The sequence below is a fragment of the Phyllostomus discolor genome, chromosome 5 (genome assembly GCF_004126475.2).
Source record: "Phyllostomus discolor isolate MPI-MPIP mPhyDis1 chromosome 5, mPhyDis1.pri.v3, whole genome shotgun sequence".
NCBI lineage: Eukaryota > Metazoa > Chordata > Mammalia > Chiroptera > Phyllostomidae > Phyllostomus > Phyllostomus discolor.
Genome location: NC_040907.2, coordinates 26,678,949 through 26,691,977, shown reverse-complemented (window position 1 = coordinate 26,691,977; position 13,029 = coordinate 26,678,949). Strand labels below are relative to the sequence as shown.

General features: G+C 43.0%; 1 protein-coding gene and 1 non-coding gene across 6 annotated transcripts in view; both read left to right on the top strand.

Moving 5' to 3' along the window:
- Positions 1 to 1,813: 1,813 nt before the first annotated feature.
- LOC114498265 lies at positions 1,814 to 1,918 on the top strand. Its single transcript, XR_003684705.1, has one exon. It is a non-coding gene; the product is annotated as a U6 spliceosomal RNA (small nuclear RNA).
- Positions 1,919 to 7,243: 5,325 nt separating this feature from the next.
- TRIT1 (tRNA isopentenyltransferase 1) overlaps positions 7,244 to 13,029 on the top strand; it is a 37,356-nt gene continuing 31,570 nt past the window's right edge. For all 5 annotated transcript variants that reach the window (XM_036025825.1, XM_036025824.1, XM_028512464.2 and 2 more), the window contains exon 1: positions 7,244 to 7,439. In XM_036025825.1, coding sequence (XP_035881718.1) covers positions 7,266 to 7,439 — 174 coding nt within the window. In that variant the 5' untranslated portion in view covers positions 7,244 to 7,265. The remainder of the gene's footprint in view (positions 7,440 to 13,029) is intronic.

Below are 13,029 nucleotides of genomic sequence, written 5' to 3'. Positions count from 1 at the left end.
CACACCTAGAATACAGATTCGTCGTATTGAAAGGTGACGGACAGGAGGGACTGGTAAAATAAGAAAGCTCTCCAGAAGGAGTGCCTGGAAGTAATCTTGAGTACACATATTGATGCTGCTCAAGAGGCAGTGAATTATAGAGGAAGGAGTAGCCAGGGTTGGGGAGACTGAGATAGGTAGAGGAGAAAAGGAGGGCTAAGACCTGACTCTCTGATGGGTCCACAGCATCCCACGACCCTTGGCGGGCAGGAGCCGCACGTCTGCGATGCTGTTGCACATATGTGCCCTCCATTTGTCCTTACTTGGCGCTGGGGTGCCTTCAACCTGAGTTAGAGCCAACCGACTCCATTCAGTCATTAAATCCTCTAATTCCTATTTTATTCAGGCAGAGATTTTTTAAAAAAATATTTTATGTATTTATTTTTAGAGAGGGGTAAGGGAAGGAGAAAGAGGGGGAGAAAAATATCGATGTGTTGTTGCCTCTTGCTCACCCCAAACTGGGGGCCCCTGACCTGGCCCGAAATCCAGGCATGTGCCCTGACTGGGAATTGAACCAGCAACCCTTTGGTTTTCAGGCTGGCACTCAATCCACTGGGCCACACCAACCAGGGCTCAGGCAGAGATTTTTAAACTCTAGTGTGTTTTTAGACTCTAACCACCTCCAAGACCCTGATGTAGTAGGTCAGGGCCAGGAATCTACATTGCTGATAAGCAAGCAGGGGAGTCCTGAAGTCACACTTAGAAAAGCATTGGAATAAGGGGTTAGAGCCAAGTCCTGCAGAGATACAAATGTATAAAAATATTCACAGAAGGTGGTATAGATGGCATATTACAGGGTTGGGCAAAGCAGGTTTACAGATGTGATGCAAAACAGTTTATTCTTATATCATTATTTATTAATTATTGTATTATTTTCCATAATAACAATGGTAAACCTTCTTTTGCCCCACCCTGAATAATGGTTAAGGGCAGGAACTTAGGGTTACTGCTTATGTGATGTTGGGCAAATCACTCACCTCCCTTAGTGAGTTCCTTTCTTTTCTAAAATGGATACAATATTAATACCTACTTCATAGAACTGTTGTGAAGAATAAATAAATTATATGTAAAGTACCTAAAATAGCATCTCCCACATAGTTAAAAGCAATGAAAATGAAGCTATGGTTCCTTATGGAAGTTTGTGAGCATGCAAACATGATTACAAAATAAGGCAATACGTGTTTCAGACAAGGGTTACAAGCCTCAGAAGGGGAAGAGAGCACTTTGCTTGGAGTCATTAAGAAAGTTCTTGTTGGGGGATATTGGGACTTTGACTGGAACTAGAAGTGTCAGTAGTATTTGGCTAAGTGAAGAGGAGATGCTGTTCTAGGCTAAGGAAATAATAGCTTTGGGGAAAGGGGATTGGGAAGGTTGTGTGGAACCCGGGGAAAGGGGAGACATCTGGTCTGATTTGCCGACTGAATGGTCTCATTTTTACAAAACAAGAGGGATTGCACTAGATTTCTAAGCGGATCCTTTCAATAGCTAACATCCTCTGTGATTCTTTGAAACAGGAAAAGAAACTGATTGTGGTTTGGGACACAGAGATTGAAGTGGTGGGGTCACCCAAAACAGAGGAAGTGGGAAATGTGACACTGAAGCTTTAGAAAAGGGTTTGAAATGAAGATACAAGCTTGAAACTCATCAGGATACAAAGACGATGAAGGCCCAAAATGCCGAGCCGTGAGAAAGAGAACGGGCCAGAGGAGTACAGGAGAAGGCTCAACAGAGTCCTGAGGTGCTCACTTCGGCAGCCCACATACTAAAATTGTAATGATACAAAAATAAATAAATCAAACACAATTGGAACAACACAAAGAAGGTTAACATGGTCTTTGCACAAGGTGACATGCAAATTCATGAAGTATTCCATATTTAACAAAAGAACAAGCCCAGAGTCTAGAACTGTCAAGGACCTCTGAGGGCTCTGCATCTTTCCCCCTTTTGCACCTGTTCCACTCTGACTTTGCAGCCTTCGGGGATGCTCCATGGTATCCAGGCTCTCTTAGAGAGCTGAGGAGGCCCGAAGTGAGCACCCTTTGAGAACATTCTGGTGCACTCTGAAGCAAACCATGTAACTTAACTTTAGGTATAACGCAAACCCTACAACATGGTGAGCTCTACTCTATTCTTCCCCTGGCTTGTTTTGAGTAATTCTGATGCGCCAAAATTTGAATGAACCAATCACCCATGGAGACAGCAATTCACCAAACCAATGGAAGGTGTGATTACTCACAGGCACTGTACTGGGTTGTGTAATATCCCCCACCGAATTCAGGTTGATCCAGAACCTGTGAATGTGACCTTAATTTTGAAATAGGATCTTTGCAGATGTAATCAAGTTAAGTAAAGTCATATTGGATTGGGCTGGGCCCTAGTCCAATGACTGGTGTCCTGAAGAGAGGGAACTTCGCAAGGACGTGCAAAAGGAGAAGAGGGCCATGTTAAGAGAGAGGCAGGACTAGAGTCACCCTCCCACAGACCAAGTAATGTCAAGGATTCTCAGCAAGCATCAGAAGCTAGAAGAAGCAAGGACAGACTCTTCCACAGAGGGAAGCAGGGATCATGGCCCTGCCCACATATTGCTCTTGGACTTCTGGTCCCCAGAATTGTGAGAGAATGCTGTTCTATTGTATAAGGCCACCCAGTCTGTGGTTAACTTGTTATAGCAACCCTCGGGAATGAATACAGGTACCAAATTCATCATGAAATACTCCCAGAGGAAACAGTTTTATTTAGGATGCCTAATTAGTATGGGGTTAGGTTGCAGAGGCACTTTGGGTTGTACCAAAAAGCTAGTGTTTGTCTTTTTTTTTTTTTTTTGGATTGTTTTATTTATTTATTTTTAGGAAGAGGGGGAGGGAGACAGAAAGAGAGGGAGAGAAACATCAATGTGTGGTTGCCTCTCACATACCCCGAACTGGGAACCTGGCCTGCAACCCAGGCGTGTGCCCTGACCGGGAACTCAACCTGTGACCCTTTGGTTTGCAAGCCAGCACTCAATCCACTGAGCCTCACCAACCAGGGCCAATGTTTGTCTTTGACCCTACTTTCTTCTCTTACTTTGGAAACAGATGCTTCAGTCTTCCCATGGCACCATCTTCCTTCTGTCCAGACTGCCACAGCGTCCTCCAGAATTCCATCCTGAATGTTTGAGCTTTCTGGATGCTTCACTTTGAATGGACCTTCCACTCTAATGGTTTCACCAGTAGCCTTCTTTCTATGTTCCTTTTCCTAAAAAAATTAAAATAAATTATTATTATTTTGTTAATATTTTTTAAAATTTCATTTATTTAATTTTAGAGAGAAGGGAAAGGAGGGAGGAAGAAAGGAAGAGAAACATCCATAAGTTGCCTCTTGCACCTCCCTAGCCGAGGACCTGGCCCGCAACCCAGGCATGTGCCCTGAATAGGAATTGAACTGACAACTTTTTGGTCTGCAGGCTGGTGCTCTACCCACTGAGCCACACCAGCTAGGGGTAAAATAAATTATTTAAAATATACAGAGGATAGAAAATAATATAATAAACCCTAGCTGGGGTGGCTCTGTGGATTGAGTAGCTGGCCCGGGAACTGAGAGTTTGCCTAGGCCGTGGGCCAGGTCCCCAGGTGGGAGCATTCGAGAGGCAATCGATGGATGTATCTCTGACACATCAATGTTTCCCTCCCCTTCTCCCTCCCTTCCCCTCTCTCCAAATATAAATAAATAAAATATTTTTAAAAGAAAATAATATAGCCCTGGCTGGTGTAGCCCAGTGGATTGAGCACGGGCTGTGAACCAAAGCATCACAGGTTCAATTCCCAGTCAGGGCACATGCCTGGGTTACAGGCCACGGCCCCCAGCAGCCGCACATTGATATTTCTCTCTCTCGTTCTCCCTCCCTTCCCTCTCTAAAAATAAATAAATAAAATCTTTTTAAAAAAAGAAAATAATATAATAAACGATTATGGGTCATCACCCAGATTTCCCTTCTGCCTTTCTGCACTTCTCCCTTTCTCCTTTTCTGCTATGTTCACGTGTGCATCCAACTCAACGTACTGCCCTCGATTCCCTAAAGAAGGTGAGGTAGGTTCAGAGGGCCCCAGCCTGACTACACAACTGCCCCAGGGTACATACAATATACTCACACATTGTGGGTGACAGTTAGGTAGCTGGCTCTGGACTTCCAGAAGGACAGGCAAAGAGTTATTACTCCAAGTAATCTGAGCATCCCCAGTACCTCATTCCTACATTTTAGATATGTTCTTCCAGACTGAACCTGTCCCAACATTTTTGCCTTTTCGACTAGTTCTCTGCCCATAACAACCTATAAGCAGTGGAGTATGTTGGAGATGGGCTTCTGCATCCTTCACCTCTACGTATATACACACACTTTAAGTGAGAGACTCCCTGTCCTCTTGAGCTATCTTTCAGAATAGATTGAGCTACATCCCATTTGACCTCATAAAAGGAGAGGGGGGTCAAAGCTAATACCTGAACATGACTACAAATAGCTTTCCTGACTCCCTTTTGGTGGCTTTTGTGTCCTTATTACTTTGCAAAGCTTCCCATTAGAGGGTTTTATGTTGTTTTTTTAGAAATACTTATTAACTCTTGGTCATAGACTTTAATTTCCCAATTTTCCCTTGAACTTAATCTCTCCAATTAGGATTTCAAGTTACAGGTTATCTTGCAGGACCTAGTCTTAGTATAATTTAGAGTTCAGAGGATCATTAGAGGGACAGAGGTACAAATAAAATACTGAAAAGGTATTATAAAATGTGTTCCCATTCTCTTTGGTAGGACCGATAGAATGACAATGAATGGAAATGGTCCGATGTTTTTCTCACTTCTCATTTATTTTGGGCCATGGGCTCCATTCTGATTTAGGAGTATTTCCTGCTCAGCATTTTAGTGATAATTCTCCCCATGGTCTACAGGATCCCTGTTCTCTTTGTTTCTATAGCAACAGTCCTGTGTTGCTTGGCGAGAAGCAATTTTCTGCTGCTGTGGTAAAGCTCCATTTTTTCATTTCTTTCTCCCCAGTTGCCTTGGCAACCAGCCTCTCCTTCTTCTGGTCTTTCAGTGGTAAATTCCACCCCCCTCTTTTTTCCTCTCTGTAATAACAGTCACCTGGTCGTGACTTGGACAGTCCTTTCCCATCTGTGAGTGAGCATACTCTGTCATGGTCAGATTGTCATCATGAAATTAGCCTCCCTTTTGCTTTATTTGCATCATTTATTTCTCCAGCCTGTCATCTTTCTGTTGGTTGTCATGGTAACCATACCCCCTGAAAGTCTCCAGGCAAAGGCTCAACAGTTAACAACCATCATGTTGAGAGTGTCTGCCAATATGTGGCCACACATTTTGATTTCAAAACCAGCCCCAGGCAGGTACCACAAATTGGAGAGAACAAGGCTTTTGATCAAAGCAGATTGGATTGAGAAAGGAGGTATGGGGACCCTAGGATCTGGTGTTCTCCAAACAAAAGGTGGCTACAAAAGTGGCTATTATGCCGATGGTGATTTAAGTGATTGAGGAATGTATTCGCAGTTATTCTGGGCAGGCCACATATTGGCAGGCACTCTCACATATGCTCTAAACTTCCAGGAGTAAAAATTCCTCTGGCCCAAGGGACCCTGGTGATGTGATCTGAGAGTTAGACAGAGACAGGTAATCTCAGGAAGAAAGCAATAAACTCTTAAATTGGCTAAGAAGGAGTTAACACAATAGGTATTTAGACACTTGTGCATTATTGAAAATTTCTCTGCTCTTACGCTGCTGCTCTCACCTCTTTAGTAAGGCAGATGGGGTGTTACTATTATAATATATAAAGTATTCAACAAAAGGGGGTTGTTATGTGCCAGGGCATTGTAGCAGACATTTTTCAGACATTATTTTCTCCCTGTGATAATCCTGACAAGCATTTAATGATACCGAAGTTGAGGCTAAGAAGTAAAGTTATTGTGTGAGGCCACACAGCTGATAAGTGACCCGGCAAGTATTTGAACCCAGGTCCATCTGATTCCAAAGCCCTTTCCTTTTTTTTTTTTTTTAAGATTTTATTTATTTATTTTTTAGAGAGGGAAGGGAGAGAGAAAGAGAGAGAGAGAGAGAAACATCGATGTGCAGTTGCTGGGGGTCATGGCCTGCAACCCAGGCATGTACCCTGACTGGGAATTGAACTTCGACACTTTGGTTTGCAGCCCGCGCTCAATCCACTGAGCTACGCCAGCCAGGGTATCCAAAGCCCTTTCTTTTCTTTCCTTTTTTAGAGAGAGGGAAAGGGAGAGACAGGAGAGAAACTTTGATGTGAGAAACATCCATCTGTTGCCTCTTGTGCACATAACCTGAACCAGGGACAAACCCACAACCTTGGCATATGCACCAGAAATTGAACCCTGACCTTTTGGTTGAGGAGACAGCGCTCCAATTTAGCGACCAGCCAAAGCCCAAAGCCTTTTCTTAAAGGTTGTGGAGTCCCCTGGATTTTGGTCCTGTATGGTCCTAAAATTCATCACCTCCATTTTTAATCTGATGATTGCTATTACTTTATCCTTTCTGCTTTCCTTATTTTTCCTCTTCACATTTTGTGGATGGTTGACTTGTTTTTCCTCTTCTCACCCCATCTCTTGCTTGCATCCTTTCTCCAAAGAGATGGGAGGTTTTGCCCTGCCTGCTGACGGTGTCTGACTGCGTTGTAGGGTGAAACATTAGAGCAGCCACTCTTGCCTCATCACAGGAAGAATGCCACACTTCTGGGCTGACTGCCTCCAGTACTAGATAAGCAAGCCATTCCCCTCTCCATTTAACAATATTGGGTGCCTATTCGGTATCAGGTACTGTGCTCGTACTGGAGATGCAGCAATGACCCAGGCAGAATCTGTTCCTTGCTTTTATGGAACTAACAGCCTGGAGTGGAAAGTCAAACAAAAGAGAAGTCTTGGCAATTTATAATTTTATATTGTAATCAACGCTATGAAAAGTAACTGGGTGCTGTGAGAGAATAATCGGGGTAGATATCTTTTAGATAGGACTGCCATCCCCCACGTAAGAGAGTTGGGAGTTGAAGCTCTGACACCAGCGAGTGGATGGCAGTCACGTCCGGAGCCTCTCAAGCTTGGGGACCTCGGTGCCACAACTCCCTCCTCCCTTCTCACCCTCCCTACTGAGCCCTACATCTGCGCAGGCGCAGTGCCGGTTGTCATGGGGACAGCCACTTCCGCGCAAGCGCAGATATCTTCAAGATGGCAGCGGTGGCGGCTGCACGAGCAGTTTCTGTGGGCCCTGGGCTCCGGGGCCTGCCGCGGACTTTGCCGCTTGTGGTGATTCTAGGGGCCACGGGCACCGGCAAATCCACCCTGGCCTTGCAGCTAGGCCAGCGGCTCGGTGGCGAAATCGTCAGCGCTGACTCCATGCAGGTATGACAGTACGGCTGGCCCCTGGCTTGTGAAACCCGGTGGCCTCGTGCAGGCCTCTGGTCTGGGGGATACCGTGTGGCGTGGGGGTAGTGAGTGTACCCCGACGCTTGTGGGGCGGAGGAGGTAGGTGAAGGGAACCCATAGTCACTAAGCGCCCACCATCTGTCAGACATAGGGCCAGGCGTTTCATTTTTTTGGTCTAATTTCTCGCAACAATTTGGTAGGCACTATTATCTTCACTTACAGATGAGGGAATTCACCTAAGGAGGTGAAACAGACTTGCTCCGTGTCACACAGGGAATAGGTAGAGGAGGTAGTATTTGAACCTACAAGGTTGACATACAGGCGTCCAATAAGTGCCTTTTGGATGAAAATTATTCTAGAGTTTTTGGTATTTAGAGTGCCTAGCGACACCAGATAAATCGGTTACCATCTGTGAGTTTCTGCTGAGGGAATGGAACAGGGTGGATAGTCAGGAGACCTGGATTTCCAGCACCTAATCGGCCATCGACCACGTGATTTTAACTGTTTTGTTTTTTGTTTTTGGATGTTATTTGTTAGGTGGAGAAAATACTACCTACCTCCCAGGGCTGTAGTGGTTAAATAACTGAGATCCCGAGTGTTAGAATGAAGAGCAGTATGGCCTGTTCTGAAAAGGCTAGGCATTTGGTAAATGCTTGTTTTAAAAAGCTGAGATTTAAAAAAATAAAAATGCTGAGATTTTTAACCTATTGGCTGTTGGGAAGCAGGAGGTTTTGTCCTCTTCCTTGAGTCAAAGGGAGACCCAGAAGGAGTGGAGCACACATGGCGCCTGGGAGCGCGTGTGTTCAGATTGAGAGGGTGACATTTCGGGTAAATCTCTGATGGAAGTGTTACCCATGCTATTTGCTGAAGAGAATTTAGAGTAAGGAGTTTATTTATAGAGTAAACGAGTTGCTTGATGTGAAGTGCCAGGCACTGAACCTAGCACCTGATGGGTGTTCGTAGGGAGGGGTGGCCCTGTCCCCTGTACCTCTTAAGTCTCTGGGCAAGGTTTCTACCTGCATTAGTTCATTTGGGGTGATAACGACCATCAACACATTAAATGATTAGGATAACTCAGCAAATATTTGTTCGCAGTCTTGTCTTTGGGCCAACTTAAGGAGACAGACTTTAATTCAAATCTCAGCCCTATCTTTTCTAAGTTATGTAACTTCAGCCTTACCTCTTCATACCCTTGCTTGTTCTGTAAAATAGGAAGAATAATGCCAACAATATAACATTATTGCGATGGTTAAATGAGATAAAATATGTAAAGCACTTAATACAATATATGGCACATAGTAAGTGGTAAAAGTATGGTAGGTGCCGTGCTGGCTGCTGTGGCTCAGTTGATTGGGTGTGTCGCACAAACTGACAGATTGAGGGTTGGATTCATGGTTAGGGCACATGTCTGGGTTGCAGGTTCCGTCCCCAGTCAGGGCGCATGTGAGAAGCAACCAATTGATGTTTCTCTCTCACATTGATGTTTCTCTCTCTCTCTTTTTTGCTTCCTTCCCTTCTCTCTGGATTCAATTATAAATAAATAAATAAAATGGTAGGTGCTATTTTCTGAAAGGCCCTCTTGGTGAGACAAAACCATAATCCTTATCCCAAAGAAATTTTAGTGCAGCTAAACATGAGACAGAACAGTTATTAAGTGTTTGAACTGAGATAATGATACTTTGCAAGGTGGACAGGGTTGGGAGAGGAGAGCCTATAAGTGTTATATTTTATGATAAACCATAGAATTCCTGAGAAGGGAGAAATCAATGAAGGGTGGCATAGTTATGGAAAGCTCTCTGAAAAGGAACTTGAAAGGTAGGTGAAGTTTGGATAGATAAGAAAGAAGAGAATATTTGTTGACCTGCTTTATTAAAATGGTACATCTTGGTCCATTCAAGTTTTTCGTGTGATTAAAAGTAATTAGAATACGAGAACTAAATTTTTCTTCTTTGGGATGCCATGAGGATTAATTAATATATGAGTAATACTCTCATTACTTTGATGATTATTGATCTTTCTAAATCAGCTATAGGTTATATTTAATTTTGATTACGTCTTGGTCCCCATTGGAAAACTTTGACCTTTGATTTTACTTTTCAGTCCAAATAATGAAATAAAGTATCTCTGCCTCATTCACTCTGAATATGTCTGGTTCATCATCTCTGTCTCTGCTTACCATGCCCCTGGAAGGGTAGTGCTGCTTTGCTTGTTTTTTGACCATGGAAGGAGATGATGGTTTTCAGTGACTTGAGGTTTACTCAGAAAATTTCTGGTAAGCATGTGAACAAAATGATGTTTTTTAAATAATTTTTTATTTACTGATTTTTGGAGAGAGAGAGAGAAAGAGAGAGAAACACGGATTTATTGTTCCACTTACTGATTGATTCTTGTATGTGCCCTGACCCGGGATTGTACCTGCAACCTTGACATGCATATAGGGAGGACACTCTAACCAACTCAAGTACCCAGCCGGGAAAATGACATTCTTAATATTGGAGCACCAGCTCCTTGAAAGAACGTTGTCAATTTTGAATAAATCTAAGGCAGAATAATAATAATAATAATAATAACAACAACAACAACAAATTTGTGTAGCACTGTTTATCCTCATAATAACCTCATAAAGTAGATGTTTTTATTTCATGGATAAGAAAGGAGGCTCAAGGTCTTAAACTAAGCAGCCAACCTGGAATTGAACATAGGTCTCTCTACTTTCCATGCCCAGTGCCCTGTCCACACAAAGCCACCTCCTTTAAATGAGGCAGGAGTTGTGGGATTCAGTCTTTAGAGAGTATTTCTTTTTTTTTTCCTTTAAGATTTTATTTATTTATTTTTAGAGAGGGAAGGGAGGGAGATAGAGAGAAAGAGAAACATCAGTGTGCGGTTGCTGGGGGTCATGGCCTGCAACCCAGGCATGTACCCTGACTGTGAATCGAACCTGCAACACTAGAGAGTATTTCTTGTATGCCACTTTTCTTTCGCAAGGGTGTGCTGCATGGTAACCAGGATATAAAATGCATTTTAGGATTTATATTGTGAATCATAGTATGAATTCATAGTGATGTCTGTTAAGTGGAGTGTTGAACAGAGTGTCAGCCATATGATGCATTGCTTAGGTGCATAAAATGAGCTGTAACTAGATATAGATAGAAGTTAATGTCATTAATTCAGTGATAGCAAAGAAAATGTTTACTGGAGCAAAGGGAAAACTTGGCCTTGTGGAGAGCCTAGATAGAGCAGTAAACTTATTTGTTGTAAGAGCTGCACAAACCAAAGGGTGACCAAATGGAAAGTGTGATAGAAAGTTTTTTCAAGTTTTAAAGTTGATCTTTTTAAAATCTAGTATTTGCATTTTAATCCCTTTTGGAATGCTGTCCAGAATTTTGTATTTCAGAATTGTACTGGTAACTCAGACAGGACTGTAAAATACTGCCGTAAATCTTAAATTATCTTGTACCTCATACTTGGTGTCATGTCTTTGTCCTACCTTAACTGTAGGGTCACCCCGAGGCAACCCCTACCGGGTCAGGGAAAGTGCTTGTTTTTTGTAAACATTGAATAAGTAAGTGCTTTAAGTTATTGAGGTAGCTTCTTTGAGGTCAGACTACAGTGGTTTTAAGGGTAATAGGCCTATGGTGATAATACTATCATGGAGCCTAATATATAATGAATTGCCTCTGTAGCTAGCCATGTAGCATCTGCAGGTCCTGTCTCTTGCTTACTATTCTTTTTTTAAAAGGGTTTTATTTATTTATTTTTAGCTAGAGGGGAAGGGAAGGAGAAAGGGAGAGAAACAGCAGTATGTGGTTGTCTCTCGCACACCCCCCATTGAGGACCTGGCCTGCAACCCATACTCATGCACTGACTGGGAATTGAGTTGGCCACCCTTTGGTTCACGGGCCAGCCCTCAGTCCACTGAACCACAGCAACCAGGGCCTTCCCATTCTTACGTATTATTTGTTGAGTGGAAAGTCAGAACTACTTGCTTAGGGTCTCTTTCTAGGTTCTACTGTGGATTCTGCCTGGCAGGTCTGACAAAGTGAGAAACAACATTTGTGCTTAATTTTCTGAGTTTTTCAAACCCCAGTTTCACAGATTATAGAAACATAAATACTCTCAGTCAGCAGTAAGAGTCTAAAGTCAGGGAGGGGCAGGTAATACAATTCTGTTTCCCAGGATGGAAAGACTGAGGTACAGAAAGATTAAAGAGCACACTGGAGATCATACTGCAAAAGACACTTGCACACCTGGGAATTGGATCTGGGCCTTCTAACTAGTGTAGTGTCTCATATACTGTGGGAAGGTGATACTGAAGGTCTTCTTTTCAGTCTGAGTCTTTCTCTTGGCATGTAAATTCAAGGTACAATGCTTTGCCTTCAGCGACTGGATGAAACATTTGTACTGAGAAACTCGAAGGCACTTGCCAAAAGATGTACAATGACTGCCAGGAAATACAGGCCACTAAGTATATGCGAAGAGAAAATAAACAAAGTGTTCTATTTGGGTTTATAGTGAGGCAGTATCTCTAATGCCTCAGCTCTTAAAGTCATGTGGAGAAGCAGTAGTCTTACATGGGAGCACAGTTCCTTTTGGGTTTGTGTTCGTCTAAACCTGCAAGAGGAGAAGCAAGTGATTTTTTGGCAGTCTGACTAGTAAGCAGGTTGTGTGGTGTTTAATAGGTGTGGAGTTCTGTGTTCTTTTTGTATGCTTTGGGGTGTAATTTAGGAGCACTATTTTTTACTAAAGGACTATTGTCTGTCTCATAGTGCTCAGGGGAGATCTGGGATGCATGGGGAAGGATATGAAAGGAGAGATGGGATGGAGAGTGGATCTCAGAGGCTTACTAGGATATGAAATAAAAGTCAGCAAAACCTGTTAACCAGAAGTGGGGGCTGTCTGGAGGAAATCCTTTCTTTTCATTTCTTTTTTTTTTTTTTTTTTTTTTTTTTTTAGGTTTTATTTATTTATTTTCAGAGAGAGGAGGAGGGAGGGAGAAAGGGAGAAGAACATTGATTGGTTGCCTCTCGAATGCCCCCAACTGGAGACCTGGCTTGCAGCTCAGACGTGTGCTGACTGGGAATCTGATCAGCGACCTTTGGGTTCGCAGGCCAGCACTCAGTCCACTGAGTCAGACCAGCCAGGGCTCTTTTCTAAACTTTTTGGTCCTTTGTTATTACTTAGTTTGCTTTTTTTCTTCGTGGAGGCAATATTTATTTATTTATTTATTTATTTATTTATAGAGAGAGGGGGACAGAAAGAAACGTGGATATGAGAAAAACCCATTGATTGCCTCCTGTATGTGCCCTGACCAGGAATTGAACCTGCAACCTTTCCATTTCAGGACAACACTCCAGTCTCATTGTGTTTGTTTTTAATCCTCCCCAGAGGACATGCTTATTGATTTTAGAGAGAGGGGAAGGGAGGGAGAGAAGTATCAGTACCAGAGAGAAGATTGGTTGCTGACCAGAACCAGACCTGCAGCCTAGGCTCATGCTGCCCTGACTAGGAAATGAACCAACACCCTTTCTGCTTGTGGAATAAGGCCCAACCAGCTGAGCCATAAGGG